Here is a 26,702-nt window from a genome sequence, read left to right as displayed (position 1 = left end):
ATTTTTAGCATTGATAGCAAGTCGCAGAAAATTGAGGTTGTGGTGGCAGCTGCAGTGAAGTAGTTGGGTGTGCGAGACTTGACATCAGAAGAGTTACAGGGTGTGTTAAGTGGTGATGTCCCATCCTTTCAGGTTGTTGGCATGAGGTATGACTAAATAGATTTAAATAGTGGAGTAGGGTGTTGTTATTTTAATTTTATTTATATAATTTTTTTGTGAGTGTGGTGTTAGATTAGGGAGTTGTACTCCAGTCTAGTAGGTGGCGGTAATGCAACATATTGGATGCCAACCGCCGTTTTACCTCATCGAAGAAGGTCAGCAGTGTCTATCTCTTTCTAGTTAAGTTAGCAGAATGACATCTCCATTTGAAGAAGTTGAACTGAACAAGAAACACGAAGAAATGTGAGCTATTGTCCAGTTAAAATTTTTTAGGGAAATGTTGACCATTAGTAACGTGTCGTCAAGGTTAGCTAACGCTAGTGCTTGTTGTCTAACATTAGCTCAGTCAGAACCATGTGACGTTAACGGGGAATGGAAACACTATGATTTAGAACGCCAGCTAACTGTAAAAAAAATGGCGGAATTTCCAGAGTAACTCTGAGTCTATTACAGAGAATGAAATTATGTTAGTTAGGGAGCCAATAAACCTACTAAAGCCGTTAATGTTTGAGCCGATCGTTGCCCCAGATCAGAGTTCGTTCTCGTGGCAGTAACAATACATACAAAACACCTCAGCTAGAGAGTTGGCGTAGCCGAACACAAACTGGTGTGAGTGGGGATGCTGCCAGATAATGGCTGGAGAATGAGTGTGTGTGTGTAGTAGAGAGATGGTTGCGATACAGCACAAAATCCCAGCCGACGGTGGCTGCGTTACCTCCACTCTGAGGTTCCTGTCAATCTGTCTGGATGGCAATGTATTTATTGGACGTGTCACAAATCCTTATGAAGGACTTCCTGGCAGAAGAGGTTGCTCGACCAGTCAGCAGCCGATATGCCAGTTAAATAATTGGTGAAATGCGGCTTGATTATAGATTAAGGTTTATCCGTAGTGGGTAGGTGCTCAATATATAATCAGTATCATATAATACTTAGCATTCGCGCTGTTTGGCGCAATGGTAACATATTTGCCTTTTGATTAGACGACCAGAGTTCGAATCGCAGACAGCATCATGATTCATGAAATGTCATTCTAACCAATAATGGGGAGTGCTCATTCTGAATACATTGTGATTTAGTTTCGGTATCATTCTAGCTTTTCTTATGATTTTGTTTGCAGAGCATTAAGGCTGTCAGTTTATCACCAGTTCACCCTATGGGCACAAGGGAGAATTACATGCTGACTACACCGTTCGCGTCGCCTGCGCAAGCGGTGCAAAATAAATGTACACATACATGTTATTCAATCATTGCACTCTCACTGCTCGTGCACGCAAAAATAATTTTGTTCTATTTGTGACTCTCAATGCACTGCAAGTTCTGCCTCTCCCATCTAATTGGAGAAAGATGAACTGAGGTCCACACTCCAGTCGGTTGTGGTAATGCACCTAAAGTTGGTTGCCAACCTCCATATAAAATCCAAATAATAATAAGAAGCTTGAAGGAAGGAGGAGAGATGACTAGAAACGAATTCGGTTGAGCATTTTATCTTTGGATTAATTGTCGGAGTAGAGGACCTTGTGCATTTCAGTTAAAATAACAACCCAATGTTTATATCCCTTGACAAATTAGCTAGCTAGCTAAATTGCCATAAATGTTTAATGCTTTTCGACCTGTCCCCAAATTAATATAATTGGTTCAGTTTTTGATATTTCAACCTGCGTGTCCAGATCACGTCTGGTGTGGGTGGACAAAGTCAACTTGCGTGCGATGGCGCACAAGTGCGTGCAATCTGGTCAGCATGTTAGACGAGGTGTATGGCGGCTCATCCCTGTGTGTGTCGTTTTTTCCATAAGGCGCGGATACCCAGAAGCAAAGGCATTTACATAGGGTTTGAATAAAACCAGTTCATTCGTAAATCTAGCTTGCTGTAATTTTTAAGACATTTTATTTAACTAGGCAAGTCAGTTAAGAACAAATTCTTATTTACAATGACGGCCACCTCTGGTCTCTTGGCCCTCCCACGCTGACATAGACCTAATGCCTGCACCTTATGTAATTATAGTATTAATTAGCTTGTCCACTATAACAGGTTCAAGCGTAACCAGATGAACTTGCTTTGAAGATAAAACTACTTTCAACCCGCTCTAATCCCACGTCCCTGTCGCTAGTGTAGTGACTTCAACAAGCTTTGGCTGCCATCTTTTGGAAGGAATGGTAACTACACCGGGCAGCTAGTTGGCAGAGTCAAAGTAGACTTTAATAATATATGCCATTTAGCAGACGCCTTTATCCAAAGCGAACTGGGTGGAAGCAGATCATAGAGACAGGATTACAAATTTGATATCATGGATGGTCAGTCCTTGCATCTATAGCACTGCCTATGAATTTGAGAGTGGTTACATTTCTCCAGCCGCATCCCTTAGCATTTTACCAAAAGAGGAGCAGGGAGTCCCTTTGTTATTGTTTCTATTGCCACTTTAAGAAGTTAAGATGCAGATGAAATACACACCAAAGTATGTTACAGATACTATATGTCCCATCACTCTGACAGTTAGTGAATACACAGCATTCAGCACAGCAAATAATCAATCAATGAAATGTATTTTACAAAATATCTTTTTACATCAAAATAATAACCACAGTGGTTATAGAGGGTGCAACAGTTCAACACCTCAGGAGCAAATGTCAGTTGGCTTTTCATATGTTGAGAGAGAGGGAGTCGAAACAGCAGGACCGGGACAAGGTCGCACACCCATTGAAACGGGTAAATAGAAATCAGTGGAAAAAACAGTTCCACTCTGATTCCCTTTATGGATGGGTGTATCTTTGAATTCGCTGTTGAATGGCCTGCTCCTTCTCTACTTTCAGAACACCAGCCCCCTCCCCTAAAGTGATCGATAGTATATCTTGGCTCGCACTGTGATGATGTGATTCTGAGCTCTCAGGTTCATACAGTGAGTTATGGTCTTCACTGATCTCACTCTCTGTCAGCTCCATCTGTGGCGTATAGGGGCAGGACTCGATTATATACTGATGGTCGTGAGCGCTATCTAGCTGGGCCCCGAGCGCTTTAGTGATGGTCCCGGTGGACCTCTTCTCCACCGCAGCACAGGAACACTGGCACCCAGGGGTCAGTTTTGCATGCTGTACTAACCCTTCTTTCCTGTTTGGCATGCTGTACTAACCCTTCTTTCCTGTTTGGCATGCTGTACTAACCCTCCTTTCCTGTTGGTAGAAAACAATTAAGGCATCTGTTAGGCTATAGTTATATTCAAGAATCACTGCATATACTTGAAATAAACAATAGCCTTAGAAATAACATGGATTTGCATGTACCTCCTCTGCCTCCTTCAGTCTCCTCCAGGATGAAAACCTTTTCAGGGATGAAGATGTCATCCTGAAAACAAACATGTTTTGTTAAGACAACTGAACCCAAATATATTAGTTGGCATTAACAAGCTACCTGTCTTGTATGCTTTGTCAACACACACAGCCAATACAGGGACATTTATTTTTCAGCAAACATTAGCTATGTCAACTTCACCGGAACCGGTGCGAGATATTGCTTTTAAAACATACCTCAATCCAGGAATGAGAAATGTATTACAGTACTTGACTATCTGAGGTGGAAGCTAGCTACAGTAACTACCTAATAACGGGTACACGGAGAAACTGTTGCAGTTGAGTTGCTTGCTAACGTTGTTTGCTGGTGGGTGTTACACGAAACACTTCCGATGCAATTAGCTAGTTACCTTCATCTAGAGTTGCAACAAAGTTGTTCAGTGTCTAACGCTAGCCTAGTCAACAACAGTCATGACCGGTTAACGTTACCTCAGGCTCCATTGCATTGACTTGCGGAACCTCCTCCGTTCAGTCGCTTTTGCTTGACTCTGAAGTCAGCGATGTTGATGATGGTCGGTCGGTAACCCCTACAACATAACCCTCAATTTTAAATGGAGGCGCAAGCAGAGGGCTTCAACATAGGCCTATGACTCCTTTCCATTCGGAAACTCCCGGTTGCCGCATCGTAAGTGCCCTTCATCGTGAAGTCTGCCTCTGCAAAGTGCTGTCTACAGATCCTGCTAGCTCAAGCTGGCACGTCCTTCCTCTTCAGGACATGGAGCCACTTCTTCAAAAGTTGTGGGTCCTCGGGCAGCCGATGGTAGCTTACCGAGGGATTGTTTTGGAGCCAATTCCTACAGCCTGGCGCTATACAGTTCATGTTTGAATTACTACTTGTTGTTGCCATCGATTCACTCTTCGCACAAAAACGTAATATGGTAAATGTAGCTAATGCTAACTAGCTGATTAAAAAAGCTTGCAGATCCGAGTCGCTTGCTTACAGCTGGACTATGGTCGGACAGCATTCCTGTTTACACTGAGTACACAAAACATTTGGAACACCTGCTTTTTCCATGACATAGACTGACCAGGTGAAAGCTATTATCCCTTATTGATGTCACTTGTTAATACCGCAAAGGAATTTTTAAGCTTTGAGAGAATTGAGACATGGATTGTGAATGTGTGCCATTCAGAGGGTGAATGGGTAAGACAAGATTTGTGCCTTTTGAACAGGGTATGGTAGTAGGTGTCAGATGCACTGGTTTGAGTGTGTCAAGAACTGCAGTGCTGTTGGGTCTTTAACGCTCAACAGTTTCCTGTGTGTATCAAGAATGGTCCACCACCCAAAGGAAATATAGCCAACTTAACACATCTGTGGGAAGCATTGGAGTCAACATGGGCCAGCATCCATGTGAAACGCTTTTGACACCTTGTACGGTCCATGCCTCGACGAATTGAGGCTGTTCTGAGGGCAAAAGGGGGTGCAACTCAATATTAGTAAGATGTTCCTAATGTTTTGTACACTCAGTGTATAATAAGACACCGCGGAACCGGTGTGAGATATTGCTTTTAAAACATACCTCAATCCAGGGATGAGAAATGCGGTATACTCCGAATTGTCCCATTTATCCCAACTGTTACAACTGTTACAACAAGAAGATTGAGCAACTGTTCGTTTTTAATTAAACTGACATTTTTGTCCTCATGGTAGCTAGCAGTAGCAACAGCAGCCATTATGAAATGGTGCGTCATGTTGAACATTAACAGAGCTGATTGGCTGACACTGCCATTCCAAAACGGCTGCTGCGGCTTCTGCTACCTAGCATGAGGAGGAAAAGGACCGTTTTCTGGAAAAACTAGCAGTCGTTCAATGTTCTTGTTGTAACAGACCGTGCAAGGCGTCGAAAGTGTTCCACAGGGATGCCGGCCCATGATTGAGGTACGTTTTCTGAGCCATATCTTGCGCCGGCTCCTCGTGTCATAATATACACAGGAATGATGTCCGACCCTAGTGCAGCTGTAAGCAAGCGGATCGGATCTGCTGGCTAGCTGATAATGGCATGTTCAAGAGCATTAAAACTGTGATGTATCATGGGTAAATAGTGACTGATCTACAAATAATATTAAGTAGTTATTTGTGATGCAAGGTGATTTGTAGATCAGTCAGTCAGCAGTCGCCTGCACTGTCGGCTGCAATGTCAAACTTTAGCTGGCCCCCTGAGTTTGTTTAAAATCTCATAAGTGGCTTTGGCTTGCTGAATATCCAGAACAAAAGTATAGGTAGCTCAATTTAGCTCTACTTGAATAACATGCAGAGCCTAAAGCTCATTTTCACATGGAAGCATAGCTAAGGAAGTCATCCATGTTGTGTCAAGTCTAGGGAAGAGGGCTGTGCTCCTTCAGCAGATGGAGAGTCGATATGAGCAACAGAAGAGCAAGAGGAGGCAGCAGGTGAAGCTGTCACAAGCTGCACATGAGAGAAACGCCCAGCTCCTCCAGGTATGAATCTACCAAGTGCCTCTCAGACCTGCTGCTAGGTTCTCTACTTGAATGTACACGTTCAGTGCATGCCTTTTATTGTGCATGCTGATGAGGCTGGTATACTGTAGGCTTTGAAGGCCATGTGTAAAGGAGTAGCTGAATTTGTGATAGGCTGATCCTTTCTCCAAATACAGGACTTGCAGAAAATGGAGAATCGTCTCAGAACAAGAAAACTCCCACACCCTGACATCCTTAGTTTGGAGGTAAGGGTCTCTTAGTAACAACAAATTAACAATACATGCCCTCTCTGAAGATTGCCTTTCCTCACCTAATTTTCAATGGGAGCTAATTTGAGTTGTGTTGCAGCTTGACCCTACTACACCTGATAATCAAGTACAGTCAGGGGGTCACAGATTGTTGTTGACACAGGCCGCTGTACTGTTGTCTTGTTCCAGACTCGTTACTGGGCATCAGTTGAGGAGAAGATCCCAGAATGGGAGCACTTCCTCCTGGGTAAGGGCCCACATCCTAGCAGTGACCCTAGCAGAACACCTAAACAACGAAAACAGAAAACTACACCCAGAGACCATGCCCCCACACAAGATGGGGCTCTGCCTCCTCGTCCTATACTGAAACATGTCAAATGACCTGAAGTGGACAATCTGGCTTTTGACTTAATCTTATGTGATCGACATGGAGTGAAGGAGAAACTAAAATCAGTTGACATTGTAGATTGAGGTTATTGTGAGTGTCTGAGGTAAATGCTCTTTTTTTATATAGGCTATATTGAGTCTCATATGGGCTGTTTTCCTATGAGAATAACAGTATTCTTAGCACCAACATTATTGAGTAGGCATCATGTTGATTTCCATTGTGTTTACACTGCAGCTCCTTTTTGTGCTCAGCCATTTTGATGTCTCAGGGTGAAGCTCAGATTTAGCCTATTACCCCTCAGTCTACAGAATTGCTGCTCTTGATTGCAATGTTTACAAGCAATGCTCACACTTTCAGTGTGATGGTATTGCCTGTAACACTTTATGGTAATCCCATCCCATCAGAATTCTATTTGAAACAAAGAATATGGTGTCTTTGAATTCATGGCTCATATCTGCCCACTAGGGGGAGGTAGCACCATAGATTTGGATAACAAAGGCAAATTCCTTCAGTTAGTTAGACTCAGGTCATTCACTTCATCTGTCACTCAGCAATGATTTAATCAAATTTGCTCTTATTTATTTGCATGTATTGTCTGTATACTAGCTATGTTTTTTTCTTATGTGTTCATTAAAGCACTTTTTTTGGTTCATATACTCTGTAATATATATTAGGCGTAACAAGCAATGTACATATGTAACCAATAAAGTGTTTTATTATTCACATTCTTCATCTATATATTCCATTCACTGCAAATGTAGTTTTTTCCCAAATAAATCATTATAGTTTAGCTTGTTAGTCCATTAAAAAGCATGAGCTGACACACACCTAACTTTGTTGAGTTGACTAACAGATAATAAACTATACAAATAAAATGTTGCACACGATATACACACTCAACAATTCAATATGTTCATCCATTAAAATGTTAGCGTATAACTTATTTCTAACATTTTTTTTTTTACATGTATTAACCCATCCACCACCCCCCACACTTCATCACACAGTATACAGTGCCTTCAGAAAGTTTTCACAACCATTTTTCCACATTTTGTGTTAGCCTGAATTTAAAATGGATTCAATTGAGATTTTGTGTCGCTGGCTTACACATCATACCCCATATCAAAGTGAAATGATGTTTTTAGAAATGTTTACAATTTAATAAAAAATGAACATCTGAAATGCCTTGAGTCAATAAGTATTCACCCACTTTGTTATAGTAAGCCTAAATAAGTTCAGGAGTAAAAATGTACTTAACAAGTCACATAAGTTGCATGGACTTTCTCTGTGTGCAATAATTGTGTTTAACATGATTTTTGAATGTCTACCTCATCTCTGTACCCCCAAACATGAAATTCTGTGTAAGGTCCTCAGTCGAGCAGTGAATTTCAAACACAGATTCAACTACAAAGACCAGGGAGGTTTTCCAATGCCTCGCAAAGAAGGGCACCTGTTGGCAGATGGGTACAAAAAAAGCAGACATTGCATATCCCTTTGAGCATGGTGAAGTTATTACTTACACTTTGGATGGTGTATCAATACACCCAGCCGCTACAAGGATATAGGCATCCTTCCTAACTCAGTTGCCAGAGAGGAAGGAAACTGCTCAGGGATGACACCATGAGGCCAATGGTGAATTTAAAACAGTAACATAATTGAATGGCTGTGATAGGAGAAAACTGAGGATGGATCAACAACATTGTAGTTACTCAATACTAACCGAAATTGCAGCGTTATTAACAGAAGGAAGCCTGTACAGAATAAAAGTAATCCAAAATATGCGCCATGTTTGCAATAAGGCACTAAGGTAAAAATGCAAAAAATGTGGCAAAGAAATTAACTTGATGTCCTGAATACAAAGCATTATGTTTGGGGAAAATTGAACACAACACATCACTGAGTACCACTTTTCATATTTTAAAGCATGGTGTTGGCTGCATCATGTTATGGGTATGCTTGTCATCAGCAAGGACTAGGAGTTTTTTGTGATAAAAAAACAGAATAGAGCTAAGCACAGACAACATCCTAGCGCAAAACCTGGTTATCTGCTTTCCAACAGGCACTGGGAGACAAATCCACCTTTCATCAGGACAATAACCTAAAACTCAAGGCCAAATATACATCTGGAGTTGCTTTCTAAGACGACAGTGAATGTTCCTGAATGGCCTAGATACATTTTTGACTTAAATCGGCATGAAAATCTATGGCAAGACTTGAAAATGGCTGTCTATTAATGATCAACAACCAAATTAACAGAGCTTATAATAATGTGCAAATATTGTACAATCCCGGTGTGCAAAGCTCCTTAGAGACTTACCCAGAAAGACCTACATCTGTAATTGCTGCTTAGGGTGATTCTAACATGTATTCACTCGGGGGTGTGAATACTTATGTAAATTATATATTTATGTATTTAATTTTAAATAATTTTTCCAAAATTTCCAAAATCATGTTTTCACTTAGTCATTATGAGGTATTGAGAATTCTGGCTGTATCACGACTAAGTCAAGGGGTATGAATACTTTCTGAAGGCACTGTATGTTGTGCATTAGGAGGTTAAATATATTAGCCTAAGCCATTGAGCTGTTCTCTGGAATGTCTCTAAACCATGAAATAGTTATTGAAGAGTCCTCTTTATATTTGAGCTACAATGTAATTGTGCCGTCTTTATTAAACAAAGCCTCCAGAAGGACTTTCTGTGTCCGCGATAATTGCTTTTTTTTAATTGTCCCTTTATTCAAGGGTAGCCTGAGGTCAGCCAGTTACCATATGTTCATAATACTACATAGATATGTGTGTAAAATGAGCCATTCATTTCTGCAGGTCCATTAGGCTTGCATAAACTCTGCTGTGTTTCTCAAGACATGTTTATTTATTTTGTGTGGGGGGGGGGGGGGGGGGGGGGGGGGGGGGGTCTGTTTGTTAGGTAGTTGGTATCACCGGTCAGAAAGCGTTATTGCTAGTAAAGTTAGAATGTCTGTCTGTGTTTTCTTGGGTTATTTTACCATTATACAGTAGACCATATTCAGTATGATAAATGGTCCTATTTATGGGGTTACAAATTGTTTCCCCCAACATAATTGAGACTTCAGTTCAGATATTTTCAGGTAAGACACAGGCCGTAGGGACAGTGTTAAGGAGCTGCTGTGTGGATAATGAGAGGGTACATGGGACAAAATGTGAGCTCTGATGAAGGTGGACATCTGTCTCACTGTTAAACGGGATGCAAAAACGCAGCGAGCCTTTCCACCTGCTTTCTGACTGTCAAACCAGCACAAACCACCCCTCTGCCCTCCCTCCACCTCCCTCGTTCTTCCTTCTCTCATTCCCTCTCTGTGGCAGAGATGGCATCCCTGATCCAACCTAATTGCGATGATCAAACCTGCACTGGGTTGACGCGGAGTGGCGGCTTGACAAACGCAATCATCCGGATGGCCTGCGTTGAAGTGGCCATGGTTGGCAGCTGCCCTGGCTCCTCAGATGGGACCCGATTCTGCCCCCAAGGTCAGGCAGGCACCAGTCGCCATGGAGGGGGGCTAATGGGGGATGGTGGCCGTGTGAGGGGTGGATGTGGGTGAAGGTTTGAGGAGGGGCAACGAGGGTGAGTGAGGGCAGGGGGACAGGCAGCAAATTATCTAAAAGGATTTTGAAGAGCACGATCTGGAGCCCTTCCAAATGACTAGATTCACATTATGTATTCTAATGGTGAAAGCCCTGAGGTGGATTAGCTACGGACACCACAGTCCCGTCACGCCCCCGGCTGGCAGACCAGGCCCTTGTTACCAGGCCCTGCCAGCCAGTCCCAGCCGTGACAACCCTCCCTGAGTCCCCTGACCCCCATTACCCCACAGACACCTGGGTTAAAGCCAACCTCTCAAATTCAGCTACAGGATTAGCAGCAGACAGAGGAGGCTAGGAGGTGACCCTCTCCATCTCTAATAGCATATGCATTTAAAACCGTATGATTACATGATTTGGGGCGTCTATTGAGAGCATGCTGAGAGCCTCCTGAGAAGCACAATAACTGGTTAGCTGTCGACTTCAATTGATTGGATAATGGATGATTGCATGTTGTATTTTATTGAATAATGTGCTGCAAGTGTAGTGAGTGCTGCACAACAAAACTACAATTTTGGCATAATTTTGTTTTGTTTTTCTATTCTTTTAGAACATTTTGTTATTATGGGATAGAAGTGAAGACACACATCACATTTTTTAAAGTACACTTTCTTTTTAAATTGACCTACAGTATTTAAAAATAAATCAACGTTAAAATGCTGTTTCTTGAAATAACATGGGGCTCCATACTGTACAATGTACTCCCATAGTATTCCTTATCACTCCTTTGATCATGTCATGTCAGCTCTGGCTAAGTGCATGTCCTGCCAGCCAGGCCTGTGCCTACTGTATCGGCTAAGAGAGGAGTTGACTGTGTTGTTCATGTTGTGGTGGATTAAAGACAAGTCTACATGTGGCACACTAAAAGGAAGTAACACTGGCCTTAAGGGAGCACCACACTGTTCGGTATTGACTGGCCAAACTTAAGTATAGTGTTTCCTCCTAAATGGAGCCAAGGGTTTTTGTGTCAACATAATCATATACCTCACTGCACTTCACTGGCTCTCTGTACTCCTTACAAAGAAAGCTTTCGGCACATACTTTTTCAATTGTAGTGCACTTAAACACAAATGTCTTTCATATACTGGAGCTTGTCTGGGATTTTTTTATTATTATTAGACTATTTCTGCTGTACTGCTGGGAACTCCTGCAGTGTTTTTTTCCCCTTTTCAAATGCATACTTACATACTTACATTGTGCTTCTTGTTTTCAGCTCTTTTTCCACAAGCCTACTGGTGAGGTAAGTGAAGTTATAACGTATTTGAGTTGAGGGTATGTCTCTTAGTTTGTGAGAGAGTGGATTTTGTTGTTTTTTTCCTTTTCAATATTGATACTATGGAGGAAAGAATGCATTCACAGTATGTCCTGAACAACATTTTGGACATACAGAATATGTATTTGTATCACATACAGTTGAAGTCGGAAGTTTACATACACTTAGGTTGGAGTCATTAAAATTCGTTTTTCAACCACTCCACAAATTTCTTGTTAACAAACTATAGTTTTGGCAAGTCAGTTAGGACACCTACTTTCTGCATGACACAAGTAATTTATCCAACAATTGTTTCCAGACAGATTATTTCACTTATAATTCACTGTATCACAATTCCAGTGGGTCAGAAGTTTACATACACTAAATTGACTGTGCCTTTAAACAGCTTGGAAAATTCCAGAAAATGATGTCATGGTTTTAAAAGCTTCTGATAGGCTAATTGACATCATTTGAGTCAATTTGAGGTGTACCTGTGGATGTATTTGAAAGCCTACCTTCAAACTCAGTGCCTCTTTGCTTGACATCATGGGAAAATGAAAAGAAATCAGCCAAGACCTCAAAAAACAATTGTAGACCCCCACAAGTCTGGTTCATCCTTGGGAGCAATTTCCAAATGCATGAAGGTACCACGTTCATCTGTACAAACAATAGTGCGCAAGTATAAACACCATGGGACCACGCAGCCGTCATACAGCTGAGGAAGGAGACGCGTTCTGTCTCCTAGAGATGAACGTACTTTGTTGCGAAAAGTGCAAATCAATCCCAGAACAACAGCAAAGGACCTTGTGAAGATGCTGGAGAAAACAGGTACAAAGTATCTATATCCACAGTTAAACGAGTCATATATCGACATAACCTGAAAGGCCGCTCAGCAAGGAAGAAGCCACTGCTCCAAAACTGCCATAAAAAAGCCAGACTATGGTTTACAACTGCACATGGGGACAAAGATCGTACTTTTTGGAGAAATGTAATAATATGTTTGGAGGAAAAAGGGGGATGCTTGCAAGCCGAAGAACACCATCCCAATCGTAAAGCACGGGGGTTGCAGCATCATGTTGTGGGGGTGCTTTGCTGCAGGAGGGACTGGTGCACTTCACAAAATAGATGGCGTGATGAGGAAGGAAAATGATGTGGATATATTGAAGCAACATCTCAAGACATCAGTCAGGAAGTTAAAGCTTGGTCGCAAATGGGTCTTCCAAATGGACAATGACCCCAAGCACACTTCCAAAGTTGTGGCAAAATGGCTTAAGGACAACAAAGTCAAGGTATTGGAGTGGCCATCACAAAGCCCTGACCTCAATCCCCATAGAATTTTTTTGGGCCAGAACTGAAAAAGCGTGTGCAAGCAAGGAGGCCTACAAACCTGACTCAGTTACACTAGCTCTGTCAGTAGGAATTGGCCAAAATTCACCCAACTTATTGTGGGAAGCTTGTGGAAGGCTACCCGAAGCGTTTGACCCAAGTTAAACAATTTAAAGGCAATTCTACCAAATACTAATTGAGTGTATGTAAACTTCTGACCCACTGGGAATGTGAATAAATAAATAAAAGCTGAAATAAATCATTCTCTCTACTATTATTCTGACAGTGGTAATGGTAATCCTAACTGACCTAAAACAGTTTTTTTTACTAGAATTGAATGTCAGGAATTGTGAAAAACTGAGTTTAAATGTATTTGGCTAAGGTGTATGTAAACTTCCGACTTCAACTGTATCTTCTATCTTATGGAAAATGATTACCTTTGAATTGCTGGGATCAATCTCTATTGTATTAATGGAAGTCACATAAAGTGAATTAGTTTTACCGGTGTTCAGTCCTTCCATCTTCTTACCAGTGCCAACCAACTGGTGAGAATGCTCATCCTAATTTGACAACTTGTAGGATCTCATTATAAGGGGCCTTATTTGTGTGAATGGACGCTGTGGTTCTGGAGTAGTATGTCATTAGCACTTCTGGGTAAGCACAGCAGTAGTGGACATTTCTCAGCAGGGCCAGACCAGGTCAAAGGGATTAGCACCGGACATCCCAGAATTAGTGATCCTGACCAACAATGAAAGACTGATTTAATTCCACAAAAATAGAGCTCAGTCTTGGCAGGGTGTGATGGAGAACATTACTCATGTATTAGTCACTTATTTATCTAGTTATAAAAATGTGTTGATATTCAGTTGTATTCTTGTCTATTAATTCTGTATTGTTTATCTATTTAATTGTTTTTGACAGTGGCCAACATTAGTATTTACTCATGATTCCTCATGGACACCAATCTCATTGCTGTCAGTGCAGTGAGAGGCTGAGGCTGGAAATGTGGAGCAGATTGTTTGGGGTTTAGGGTTCTCTAATCCTCCCAGAGACAGAGGTGAAAGGAGTGGGCAAGGGGACAGAGGGTCTCCTTCAGCTCCTTGGCCCAGGGCTCTGAGGGCAGGCGGACGGACTGGTCCTGGGCAGAGGTCAATCTAAGGAGACTGACAGACAGTGATGTGATTCCAGTAGGGCAGAGCCGGCACATGGCTCCTACAAGCCCAGCACCCACAGGCCTCTAAGCCACAAAGCACCTTCTACCACCCGTGTCCTTGACAAGCCAAGGCGGATCCAATAAAGGAAGTGTGCATGTGGGTACATTTACATTGTGTAAATTTTAATTAGATTTGGTGGGGAAAGTGTTAACTAGTTTTGTCAAGGAATTTGTATCACTTGAATATCACAGTCCTGTCATCATGTTATGGTGTGTATTTATTTTACTTTTTTTATTGTATTTGATTTACTTGTAATTAATGTATAGTGTGATTATTGTGTAGGCCTACATAATGCACACTCCAATTTGCTGGTGTAATATGCTAGGCTAATGCACCCAAAAAATATATTTAGAAAATCCAAGATCCTAACGAGGTGTTTGAAACCAAATGTGGAATACATTTTGTTTTTTATTATTATTTCGTATAGATTTTTTTTTTTTTTTTACAATAGAATGTCTTATAATATTCAATGACTTTCGTGGTGTCATGTATACATACACATGTATGTTACAATCCTATCATTTTCCAGAGTCGAGTACACACTGCATATTTTGAGCAGCTACAACAATATTATTGCTGACTGCCCTTTTGGACATTATTAAGAAGTTTCCAGAACACCATGTAGTTGGCTGGCTGATTCCATCTTTTCAACACCATTCTCCAGGAATAGATCCAAGGACTTCGCCCGATGCTCATTAACTTCCCTCTTGGCATTTTAGAATGCGCCTAGTGAGTTCTTTGTGTCAAGAGCCAATGCTTCTTCTAACTCGGGGCGCAACCAGCCTGTGCTCTCCTCCAGCAGCGAAATAAATTGCTTTCCAAAATGTTGGTAAGGGTTGGTTTAATTAGAATTTCATTTGGGATAAACGGGGGAAACACATGTAGTTAACATTTGGTGGACTTAATTGGTCCTTTTCTCTCCTCTCAGCCCTTAAAAATCGCTGAAGCTACTCCTGTTAATCTCCCAATCATTTGAATTGGCCAAACAAAAGTCTTGCTCTTCTTTTCTTCCTGTCTCAGCCGAGCCTTTTGTGACTTGTAAATGCATCAATTTTGGTTGATCCTGGTCGTGTAGATGTACTCAATTGTTGACAGTTGATTAATGCGCTCTTGTGTTGGTAATCTCTCTCGCTGTTTTACATGTGCACGCAGTAATGAGCTCCGTTGTCAATTAACGTGTTTCTAGAAGCGAAGCTGGTTGCTCTGATGCGTGAGAGGTATGTGCAGAGAAAAGGGCAACGCTGCTGCCTTTAGGTTGTTTACTCCAGTCCCCAGCAATCTTTTCTCCGGCTTTGGACAAGACGGAGACTCTTGTGCATAGCCCTGACGCGTTTCTACACACAAACATTTATTTTGAGAAACTTGCACCAATCGCATTTCCCCATCTATAGACTATTCCCTAACAAAGATGGATGAATGGATACTGAAATTCAATGTAGGCTGAGTTGTAAAGATTGTTTATACAAAACAAACCAAACCTGTTGTTATAAGACGTAAAAACAAGTACCATTGGCAACACTGTGATGATTATTCGGCCCATCAACCCAATATGGTTGTAGGTGTGGACATGTTCCAGATGTCCGTGCGAGGGGATACCAACTTGATAGCGTTGCCTATTGTTTAATTGGGCATAAATAACCCCGTGATATTCTAGCTGTTATGTTTGTGTTGGAATTTGATTATGATATTTTTCTGCATATGCTAAACCCCTACCCGCAACTCATTGACTGTAGTCAATTAAACTGTATTATTGGATGAAGCTTTGGAATGTTTGTATAGAAAAATTGCCTATAGTCTATCCTACGTAGGCTACGAATTAAAATATGAGAAAAATTAGGCCTAACGAAAGTACATTTGAGAATATTTTTTATTCTTCTAATAGAACAGTTAAAGCATACACTTAATAACATTTATGACGCAATGTGACGTGGCTTTCTTGAATTTCTATTGAAAACTCCGTACCCTTAACTGGAATTACGCACAATCTGTGTCTGGCACTACACATGAGTGCTCAAATTACGCACAATATTCAACGCCAACAAATACGGGTAGAGTGTGAAATATATAAATATCATGCCTAGAGCCTATATGTTGAACAATAATGTGAGCCTTTAGGGATATATAAAAGTATTGGTCGATGTGACAACAGCAAAATAGAATTTAACTGACAATATAACAATAATGGTTTTGGGAAAAACACACTAGTTGGTATATTCTGGTCTTTGAAGCAGCTTTTATGTGAACTAGCAGGACCAGGGTGGACCAGAGGTGAACAGACCATTCAACTGGTTATATTAGCCTTCTAACCGGTCCCTGGGCATGGTGCATAATTATTAAACGTTATAATTGGTAGACCGAGATTTGTGAGCACGCGCCAGTCTCTCGTCAGAATTTGTGTTAGCCCGCAAGGATAATATTGTTCCAGGAGCCGTGTGCAGAATACGTTATCCTTTATTAAAGTTGGACAGAGGTGGATGATATGGCCCAAGTGCTCTATTATTCATATTCTGATGAACACGTATATGCGCGGAAGCCTACCATCGAGGGCGTTTAGCTGATTAATGTAATTCGTATTCAAGAGTCCATGTTATATCTGATCATTTGTGCCATTACACGGAAGTCAAGTGTAGCATCATCAGACTTGTCTCTTTGTCTGGCAAAAAGTGCTTCAACTGAATTTATAGCTACCAATTTAAAGTGGAGGTGTATGATGCTACACGGGCCTACTTCTCCCAACCAAGTAACAGGAGTCATGTATTATTGGCGTATAAACCCAGACTAGCCCACACACTGGTGCTAGTAAAACATCTGGATATTTGAGAGGATGAAATGGCCTATAGGCTTATCAGACGGATCACTGTCTTCGCAACTGGTTGGTTGGCATAGGCTACATGTAGCTTGATTTGAAAGAAGGCTGAAATATCAATACAATTCCGTTCTGATATGTTATAGGCCTTTTCAAATAATTGACTAACCTACTCCTATATACATTTAGAGTAAGCATATTTTTCTCAAAAACTTAAACGTTTTCCATAACATTTTATTTACGATACACTTTTTATTTCCTATTAACAAATGGCAACAGTTGAAATTGTTAAACATCCAATTTGATGAATAAGTTATGTTGATGTATAAAACGTTTTATCCACATATAGGTTACAATTTAGTTGTATGTAGCCTACATTGTAATGTATAAAAATGCGCCCAAGGTAAAACACTTTTAAATAACATTTTATTTTCATATTATTTACAATTCGATTTTCACACGTTATGCAATAGAAGAAAAACAACACGTCCTCCTGAATTTCCCCATGGGTTGAGCAAATAGTAATTTTCTTCTTAAATGTTTATAACATTAATTCATTCACGGTCAGATTTACTGCACTGCTGCAAAAGTGTAAAAATTCCCATTCTCATTATTATAATTTTAAAATCGAATAAAACCTAAAACACAAATTTGCTTTTCATCAGGCTATCAAGTCGTCCCAATGTTTAATTTTTATGCTTTATAGTTTCCCTTCTTTTAACAATTGTATTTGATGTTTTCATCACTCACTGAATACTGGCGAGGCTTAATAACCTGTCAATTTAAGTGTGAAGGAGACTGTCCAAATCCAATGGAAAAATCAGCTTACGGGTCCCCTGGAAGAATCGGTTGCCACAGATATAGGCCTACATGAGTTATTGTCGTGCAATTTCCTTATGTGTTTTTTCAGGTCAAAGTTTCTGCAGAAGCCTTTCCCGCAGGTTCCGCACGTGAAGGGCTTTTTGTCGTTGTGCGTGTGCATGTGAAAGGTTAGGTTGTAGACCTGATGGAAGGCCTTGTTACAGATGGAACACTTGTACTGTTTCTCTCCGCTGTGCGTCAATTTGTGGTTCTTGTAATTTCCTGAAATTGGGAAATGCAATTAATAAAGATTAACATCGCGAATAAAATGAACAGCATACACGAAAGGGAACACATTTAGCTCCTTTTTTCTCCTCAAGGTCAACAGTTCACAATTAAGTTACTCTTCACAAAGGCGCTCCATTCTACAGCCTTCATTAATCAGCACTTTGCATGTCGAAGTCAAGAAGTTGTCAAACTTTGTCAAAATCAAACGCAACAGCAACTGAAAACGGTTGGATTATAAACCAGAGAAAGGTCTGTCTCTTGACCCGTGGCGAATTTAAGAGTCTTGTGTGGAGAGTTAGTTAGTGTAAAGTGACATGTCCGATTTAAATTGACGCTTCAACATCATCAGAGAGCAGCACTGGGCATCAATTTTACCAATAATATGGATAGGCCTCTAAATATTGGGAATTGTGTGCCTTTGCTGTTACTTTTGGATGTAATCTAGGCTACATTATCATTCTGTTATAACTGGCATATATCATTACCACCATCATATAGCCAAGTTATTGTTATAAAAACATGCTTTCTTATTCATATTTGTCTAGGATATTAATTTCATGAATTTTTAACGCAAACTGAAAATAATATGATCTGGATTATTTTATTATGATTCTCTGGTGTTATATTAATCTCAAAACATATAGTCTAAGCTAAAACCTATAATGCGTGTTTTTGTAAATATAGCCTACATTAGAGGACATATCCTGAATATTTTGACCAAGGTTTAAATAGTGATAATTACCTTTCTGATGAAATCCTTTCCCACAGAATTCGCAGACGAAAGGTTTGTACCCGGCATGGATCCGTATGTGAGTGTTCAGCGTCGAACTTCTGTTGAACGCCTTGCCACACTGGTTGCATTTATGAGGCTTTTCCTGATAAAGAAATACAAAATATATAAATGATTATTATTTGTAAGCAATCCTCGAGGGAGCTTATAATATAGTCATATATCTAATGTAGTTGTTAACGAGTGAAATATGATTTGTTTCACCTGTGTGTGGATGATTTTGTGTCTGCACAACGTGCTGGCCTGACGGAATCCTTTCCCGCACACTTTACACACGAACGGCCTCGCGCCTGTGTGCACTGGCATGTGTCGTGTCAAATTATAATGAGCATTGAACACCTGCAAGACGCAAACAAACAATCTCGTTTTCACTTTTATTGTATTTCATTTGTGAGATATTTTGATAATGAGAAATAAACATGTCAGCTTCAATTTAATGTCAAAGTAAATAGGGTATGCCTATTCTAATCTGCTGCACAAAACATTTACAATAACTGATACTGCGTTATTGTCTATAGGCCTACATGTTTTTTTTAAGGAAATGTAAGTGATTTGCAAAGCAAAAAATAAACAAACAAAACGAACAATAACAATTGCATCGTTATTATTTTTTACCATTCGTTTAACGGAATGAAATGCTTTACCTTTCCACACACTTCGCAGGTGAAGTTTTTGGGTTTCCCGTCCGTGGAGCTGTTGTGCTTGCTGTGCGCTTTCACTCCATTTTTCTCCGAGCTCAGGCTATGGTTCTCCTTCACTATCTGGTCGAGCTGGCCAGGGAGATGCTCCTTGTGTGGGTACTGAGGTGTCGGAAACTTTTCGGTGGAAGCGCTGGCGAGTTTGGCGTTCTCCAGCAGTAGCAGTTTCTGGTGCGCACTGAGAGATGCTTGGGCTTGTGAGTTGGCCAGGGCCGAGGAAAACAAGTGTCCGCTTAGCAGCTCAGACTGGTGATAAGCAGAGTCCAGGTAGTTGAAATAATAAAGAGAGCCGTTGGTGGGCATCGCCACTGCCTGGTGGATGACTTGGGGTTTTATCACCCTCCCCGGTAATAAAGAGTGCTTCAACCCCGAGTCAATTTTGCCACACATGCCGCAGTTGGCTTTGCACATCGCCGCAGAAGTGCATAGTGTTCCTCTGAAATTAGCTTTCCAAAATTCGGAGTAGTTCATCAACGCCTTGGCTTGTAAATCGTAGCTAAAAGGTTGCAGGGGGATCATGCACGGTATAGGTGAGCAGAGCCCCAGCATCTTCATTCCCTCTGAAGACTCCACTACTCGCCGCTCATCCAAACGGCCTTTTGGTTCAGAGGTCTTGGACATGATCCGTTCAATGGAGAAGGCCAGCGCCTTTGGTGCGGCGGACACGCCGTTCCTACCACCATCGAGTCGTGGGCAAGACATCGCCGTTCCCAAAGGGAGAGAACTTGACATGTGTGTACCGAACTTGGTGTGAGCAGCAGCCGACCAGCCGTCCTGTCCTCGCCTCCTGAATTCCAGAGAAGACCGGACGCACATCAGTTTAATAAGGACCTTGGTATTACAATCTCACACATTTGCATTCAAATGGGCATCCCTGGAACAATAGCGTCCAGGGGTACCAGATTAATGCTCATTAGTACACACAAAATTAACAGAACATTACAGAGCTCGTTAAGGAAAAGAAAAAGGCAAAAAGCAGTGAGTTAATTCCTATTCAACACCTCTGAGAATCTGATAGCAAATTTAGCGTCAGAGTCAATGTTGAAGTTTACCTTTTTGTAAAGCGACGACAGATGTATTCGGAGATAGCAGCGTGACTGCTCTGTCACATTTTGGAAGCGGACGTCTTCATCAGCGCGAGATCACTGTCTCTTGCATTTAGCTACATCACATGGACTAGCTCATATCAAGGGTGACAAGGAAACGCCATCACCAGCCCTGCCCCTTCTCCCGCCGCCCACTTATATACTGCCATGGGGTGGTATGCATGGCAGTTATTACAGATGATTATTTATGTCTCCATCCTCAAATACTCTGCTTATACCACCAGCCATTCTCTAATCGAATAACTATGATTTAGTCTACTCCTTTCTCAAAAAAAGAAAAGATGATAGCCATTTCATCATGTTAATTTGAACAATGTGTTTGTTATTGTTTGTAGGCTACATGTTATTATTATTATTATTATTATTAGAATATTATTATTGTTGTTGGTAGTATTATTTGTTTGTTGCTGATTGTTGTTTCAGGCTACCGTGTTTTGAATTGGAATATCTGTAAATATTAGGCTAAGTAGTGAATAAGATCATAGAACACATTTTCTGATTGTACTGTATGCTTCTAATTAGTAAAATTCACAATTTATCAGTCCTTCAGAGGTTGTTTAACTTGAATAACAATAATAATTTTTGGTCCTCCGGTTTGACCAGACAAACTTTTCATTGTGTTGCTAATCCTTGGAGATGGAATCGTTTTTTTCCAAGCTGGTTTATTACTATTTGTATAATTGTGAAGGTCCAGTTTCCACCTGTTTAAAGAGCAGATTGCAATAGCAGAACCTCCCTCGGATCCTATTAAACGTTTTTCTTCCACCTATTCAGAAGAACCAATTTTCCAGAGCGATTCAGAGCTCAGCTCAGCCCCGAAAAAAACAGCTCTTTCACTTTTAGCTACTAAAGCACTGCGTGGAACCTGGTTTTGTGTTTTTCTGAAATAAAAGAACGGATTAAGGGGGAAGAAAAGACTTAGCCTGGCCAGAGGTAGACCTTTAAATAAAAAGAGCTCTTTTTAAACCAGTATAAAAAGTTTGCTGGAATCCAGAGTTTTGTGTGCTTGTTACAATGACCAGTTGCCCTCTCTTCTTTTTTTCATAAGGACCAGCTTAAATTCATTTGTTTGCAGACGATTTTACCTGAGACGCACAACAAATGACTACAAAAATAGATTCCAAAAGAACTTTGCAAGTTCACACACACAACCGCGCATTATGGTTTTCTTTAGGCCTATTATTGGTTTGACAACGCATTGTTGATGTTTGTTATGTCGACCATGCCATTCTAAAGTTTTCTCCCCTTAATACAAAGAATGTAAGACATCGAGTGTGGATAAGTTAATTTACATGTCCTTGACATAGTCTTTTTTAATGGGTGAATGTGGAAAATGTGAACTGAGATATACTGCTTTTATGTCGACTTTATTTCACAGTTTAAACTGAGGGACAAACAGGTGTTTAGGATACTGACTTCCATTCGTTTCTCTGCTCATTTTGTATATGATTGTCATAAATAAAATGTACATAGAAAATATACGAAAATAAGCCATGTATTTTCACAACAGTCTGTCTTTACTGATGAAAAAAAGGTGTGTATGCCTATGTAACCAAGACCTGAATATGTAGGCCAATTATGCTACATCTTAAATCCCGTTACACACCTGCAACTTTAGCGCAGAAGGTTTAAACGAGTCCCACTAATTCTACTCATATGTAAATGATGTAACTCTAATTTGAGTTTATTCAGGCCCACTACTAGCTCGTCCACACAATAAACATTGATCCCATTGCTGTAACCTCGGCCCACTACTCGGCATTAACACGTTCAGCAATTAGCTCGGGTATCGACTTAGGGGACTAGCTCTTGTCTCTCATTTCCAAAGCAGGCAAGCAAACATGTAGCCTACACAATGCAGCTGGCCGGGACGCTGCATTTGCATGACACATTTGTTTGTTTATTGTGTCCCAATCTATTACTGTGATACGCTAGACCTATACTATATTTGGTAGTAAACGGTGGACTTGATAATATAATATAGTCTAATATAATTCAATGGACAGTATGTAATGTATACATTTTTTAAATCTGTAACTGTAAAGTTTATCACGGATATAGTCTACTCATATTCAAAGTAGACAGCTTAGTAGTTCACAATTATAGCATAATGTCAAGGTCGTCGTAAGAACATTCAGACCAAAGCTCAGCGTGAAATCTGTTCGACATTTTATTAGAAGTGAACCGCACAAAAAAACAATAAAGAACAAACGAAACGTGACATTCTGGAGTGCTCACAGGCAACTACACAAAAACAAAACAAGATCCCACAAAACACAGTGGGGAAATGGCTGCCTAAATATGATCCCCAATCAGAGATAACAATAAACGCCTGCCTCTGATTGGGAACCATACCAGGCCAACATAGAAATAAAACAACCTAGATTACCCACCCTAGTCACACCCCGACCTAACCAACATAGAGAATAAAAGGCCCTCTATGGTCAGGGCATGACAGTACCCCCCCCCAAAGGTGCGGACTCCGGCCGCAAAACCTGACTCAATAGGGGTGGGTCCGGGTGGTGGTGGCTCCGGTGCAGGTCGTAACCCCCGCCCAGACCCCGGATCTGGCCATGGCGCCGGGCTGAACTTCGTGCCTGGACTGGGCACTGGCGCAGAAGAGGGCTCCGGCCATGGAGCTGGGTTGGACGCCGTGCCTGGACTGGGCATCGGCGCAGAGAAGGGCTCCGGACCTGGAGCTGGGTTGGAAGCTCTGGACTGGGGATCGTCGCCGGAAGCTTTGGTCTGGGGACCGTTGCCAGAAGCTCTGGACTGGGGACCATCACCGGAAGCTCTGGACTGGGGACCGTTGCCGGAAGCTCTGGACTGGGGACCGTCGCCGGAAGCTCTGGACCGGGGACCATTGCCAGAAGCTCTGGACTGTTTATGCGCACTGGAGGCCTAGTGCGTGGAGCCGGTACAGGTGGCACCGGACTGGTGACACGCACTTCAGGGCGAGTGCGGGGAGCAGGCACAGGGCATGCCGGACTGGTGGGGCGCACTGGAGGCCTGATGCGTGGGACCAACACAGGTTGCACCGGACTGCTCACACGCACTTCAGGGTGAGTGCGAGGAGCTGGCACAGGACGAACTGGGTTGTGGAGGCGCACTGGAGACCTGGTGCGTAGGGCCGGCACAAATCGTACCGAAACGATGACACACTTCGCACGGCAAGTGCGGGGAGCTGGCACAGGACGTACTGGGCTGTGGAGGCGCACTGGAGACCTGGTGCGTAGAGCCGGCACACATGGTACTGGACAAATGATACGCTCCTCAAGGCGAGTGCGGAGAGCTGGCACAGGACGTACAGGGCTGTGGAGGCATACTGGAGACCTGTTGCGTGGAGCCGGCACAGTTTTTACCAGACTACTAGCACGCTCCTCAGGACGAGTACGGAGAGCTGACTCAGGTGGCATCAAACAGATAACACGCTCCTTAGGGCGAATGTCGTGCATCATACACCAACACAACAACTCTCTCATTTCTCTCTCCTCCAATTTCTCCATCAACTCACTAACGGTCTCTGACTCTCTCCGTTCACTCCCCTCCAATTTCTCCCTCTTCTCCCAGATTGGCTCTGGTTCACTCCTCGGCTCCGTCGACCACCCAGTGTGACCCCCCCAATTCTTTTGGGGGGGCTGTCCTTTGGGCTTTCCTTGTGGCCGCGAACCCCGGCGTCGTCGTTGTCCTCCCTTCTCTCCTTGCGTCTGCCACCAATGAAGGCGATCCTGTCCTGCCAGGATTTCCTCCCAAGTCCAGGATCCCTTCCCATCCAAAATCTCCTCCCAAGTCCAGGATACTCTCTCCTCCTGGGCATGCTGCTTGGTCCTGTTGTAGTGAGATCTTCTGTCAAGGTTGTCGTAAGAACATTCAGACCAAAGCGCAGCGTGAAATCGGTTCGACATTTTATTAGAAGTGAACCGCACAAAAAAACCTAATAAAGAACAAATGAAACGTGACGTTCTGGAGTGCTCACAGGCAACTACCATAAATTCCGGACTATGAGCCGCAACTTTTTTCCCAGGCTTTGAACCTCGCGGCTTAAACAATGACGCAGCTAATTTATGGATTTTTCCCGCTTTCAATTATTTTTTCTCCAAAAAAACACATTCTGTGACATGCTCAGTTTTTTGGCGCCATGAAGTTTTCATTAGACCAATGAAATTGCCGAACGTGTTACGGTCAAACAACTTTTTTGTTTACTGTTTAGATTAAATTGAGCGCTCTCAAACTTCCCATCATTCTGATTACGGTAGTCATTTTGTCACGCTCATCATGGCAAAGACACGGAGAAATGCATATAATGCAGCTTTCAAGTTGAAGGCGATTGATCTGGCTGTTGGAAAAGGAAATAGAGCTGCTGCACGGGAGCTTGGTCTTAATGAGTCGATGATAAGACGTTGGAAACAGCAGCGTGAGGAATTGACTCAGTGCAAAAAGACAACTAAAGCTTACTGCTAATTTTTTACTTTTTGTTACAAGCTGTGTTTCGTTAAAGCCTATTTATTTTTGTTACAAGCCGTGTTTCGTTAAAGCCTATTTATTTTTGTTACAAGCCGTGTTTCGTTAAAGCCTGTGTAAAGTTAATTTGTTTCAATGTACCGGTAGGCACCTGCCGGCTTATAGACATGTGCGACTTATTTATGTTCAAAATAATATTTTTTTCTAAATTCAGTGCTTATATTCAGGTGCGCTTAATTGTCCGGAAATTACGGTACACAAAAACAAAACAAGATCCCACAAAACACAGTGGGGAAATGGCTGTCTAAATAGGATCCCCAATCAGAAACAACGATAAACGGCTGCCTCTGATTGGGAACCATACCAGGCCAACATAGAAATAAAACAACCTAGATTACCCACCCTAGTCACACCCCGACCTAACCAACACAGAGAATACAAGGCTCTCTATGGTTATGGCATGACATAATGCAATATTAAAAAGGTAAGCCTTCCCTGTAGCTCAGTTGGTAGAGCATGGTGTTTGCAACGCCAGGGTTGTGGGTTTGATTCCCACGGGGGCCAGCACAGGGGGGGAAAAAAAATTTATGAAATGTATGCATTCACTACTGTAAGTCGAAGTTTCCAGAGCGACCTGCCACTGAGAGTTGGCAATGATGCCACAAGTGACCAGAGAACATGTCTCCTACTGAATCCTATACTGTAGTTGCTCGCAGTCCTATAGGAATTTGTGTCACCTCTATGAGAATCCTATTGGGCTACTTTTTTCCCCTATTGTAAAACAATCCTATTGGATCCTTCAGGTTTTTGATAAATCTTGTATGATTTGGTTCTTGGTTCTCACCTCCTTCCATAGACTTACACAGTAATTATGACAACTTCTGAACTCTTGCAGTATGCGCTGACATGTTGTCCACCCAATCAAAGGATCAGAGAATGAATCTAGTACTGAAAGCATAAGCTACAGCTAGCTAGCACTGCAGTGCATAAAATGTGGCGAGTAGTTGACTCAGATAGAAAGACAATAGTTTAACAGTTTTGAATAAATACATTTCTTCAAAAATGAAGGAGAAGCAAGAGAGAGAGATTTTATATTTTTTTCACTTTCAGTTTACCTTACTAAGCTAGCAAACGCAGCTAGCTAGTTTAACCTTCTCAAACACCCTGCTCAAACAGAGGGATGCTATGTTAGCTATCTGGCTATGACTATCCAACACAACACGTGTACTCTTCCAAGCCAAGCCAAGCCAAGGTAAGGTTTTGGTTTTACAAATGTATTGCCGCCAGGACCCACTGGTGTAACTGCTAAACTGCTTACTGACTATACACTGAAACGTGACTTCATGATTGTAGGGGGTTTATTAACGCGTTAGTTCTATTAGCTATGTTGACTATGACGTTACAAATAAAAATGTGATTAACATTAAAATAAAATAATAATAAACATGTATTTATTTTTGTATATTTTTTTTAATTCACATTTTCAAACAGTCCATTTATATTTTCCAACAGGGCTATACATTTGGGTGAGTTTTTCTTCATGCCTGAGTAGCCTCATTTCACTGCCAAAAATAAAATGAAACTCTTGCTACTACAGCAGTACTACACCTGCACCTGTCGACGACACACGTTGTTCTGCTTCCACGAGCACATCCAATGCTAGCATCAGTAATTCTACATTTATTGTTAGCCCTGCTAGCATGGACACTGACAGTTGTGAATCTGAGGCAGCCGAAGAGCTACTGCCCCCTTACCAGGGAAAGCAC

General features: G+C 41.7%; 2 protein-coding genes across 4 annotated transcripts; one reads left to right on the top strand and one right to left on the bottom strand.

The window, feature by feature from the left end:
• Positions 1-285: 285 nt before the first annotated feature.
• cep15 (centrosomal protein 15) lies at positions 286-7,758 on the top strand. 2 transcript variants are annotated; one of them, XM_029774998.1, is made up of 4 exons: positions 286-402; positions 5,822-5,940; positions 6,117-6,185; positions 6,378-7,758. In XM_029774998.1, the coding sequence occupies exons 2-4, from the start codon at positions 5,848-5,850 to the stop codon at positions 6,567-6,569; spliced, it is 354 nt and encodes a 117-aa protein (XP_029630858.1). In that variant the 5' UTR covers positions 286-402; positions 5,822-5,847; the 3' UTR covers positions 6,570-7,758. The 2 variants fall into 2 exon arrangements, with proteins under 2 accessions (XP_029630858.1, XP_029630857.1); XM_029774997.1 differs by having other exon boundaries at positions 5,817-5,940.
• Positions 7,759-16,982: 9,224 nt separating this feature from the next.
• Positions 16,983-20,778, bottom strand: fezf2 (FEZ family zinc finger 2). Of its 2 annotated transcripts, XM_029774996.1 has the most exons (5): positions 20,422-20,778; positions 19,316-20,156; positions 18,876-19,010; positions 18,624-18,756; positions 16,983-17,875 (listed from the first exon to the last, which is right to left on the bottom strand). In XM_029774996.1, exons 2-5 carry the CDS (start codon positions 20,099-20,101, stop codon positions 17,613-17,615), a joined length of 1,317 nt encoding a protein of 438 aa, XP_029630856.1. In that variant the 5' UTR covers positions 20,102-20,156; positions 20,422-20,778; the 3' UTR covers positions 16,983-17,612. The 2 variants fall into 2 exon arrangements, with proteins under 2 accessions (XP_029630856.1, XP_029630855.1); XM_029774995.1 differs by having other exon boundaries at positions 19,316-20,778.
• Between the last annotated feature and the right edge of the window lie 5,924 nt (positions 20,779-26,702).

Source organism: Salmo trutta, chromosome 14 (assembly GCF_901001165.1).
Source record: "Salmo trutta chromosome 14, fSalTru1.1, whole genome shotgun sequence".
Classification (NCBI taxonomy): Eukaryota; Metazoa; Chordata; class Actinopteri; order Salmoniformes; family Salmonidae; genus Salmo; species Salmo trutta.
Note: the sequence above shows the minus strand (reverse complement) of the source record. Positions and strands in the feature narration are given on the sequence as shown.

Coding starts and splice junctions, on each gene's coding strand:
- fezf2 (XM_029774995.1), bottom strand. CDS start 20,185: ATGTGCGTCCGGTCTTCTCTGGAATTCAGGAGGCGAGGACAGGACGGC. Junction 19,011..19,315: donor CCTGCGAAGTGTGTGGAAAG/GTAAAGCATTTC, acceptor TGCGTCTTGCAG/GTGTTCAATGCTCATTATAA. Junction 17,876..18,623: donor GAAAGGATTTCATCAGAAAG/GTAATTATCACT, acceptor TCCCAATTTCAG/GAAATTACAAGAACCACAAA.
- cep15 (XM_029774997.1), top strand. CDS start 353: ATGACATCTCCATTTGAAGAAGTTGAACTGAACAAGAAACACGAAGAA. Junction 5,941..6,116: donor GAAACGCCCAGCTCCTCCAG/GTATGAATCTAC, acceptor CTCCAAATACAG/GACTTGCAGAAAATGGAGAA. Junction 6,186..6,377: donor CTGACATCCTTAGTTTGGAG/GTAAGGGTCTCT, acceptor GTCTTGTTCCAG/ACTCGTTACTGGGCATCAGT.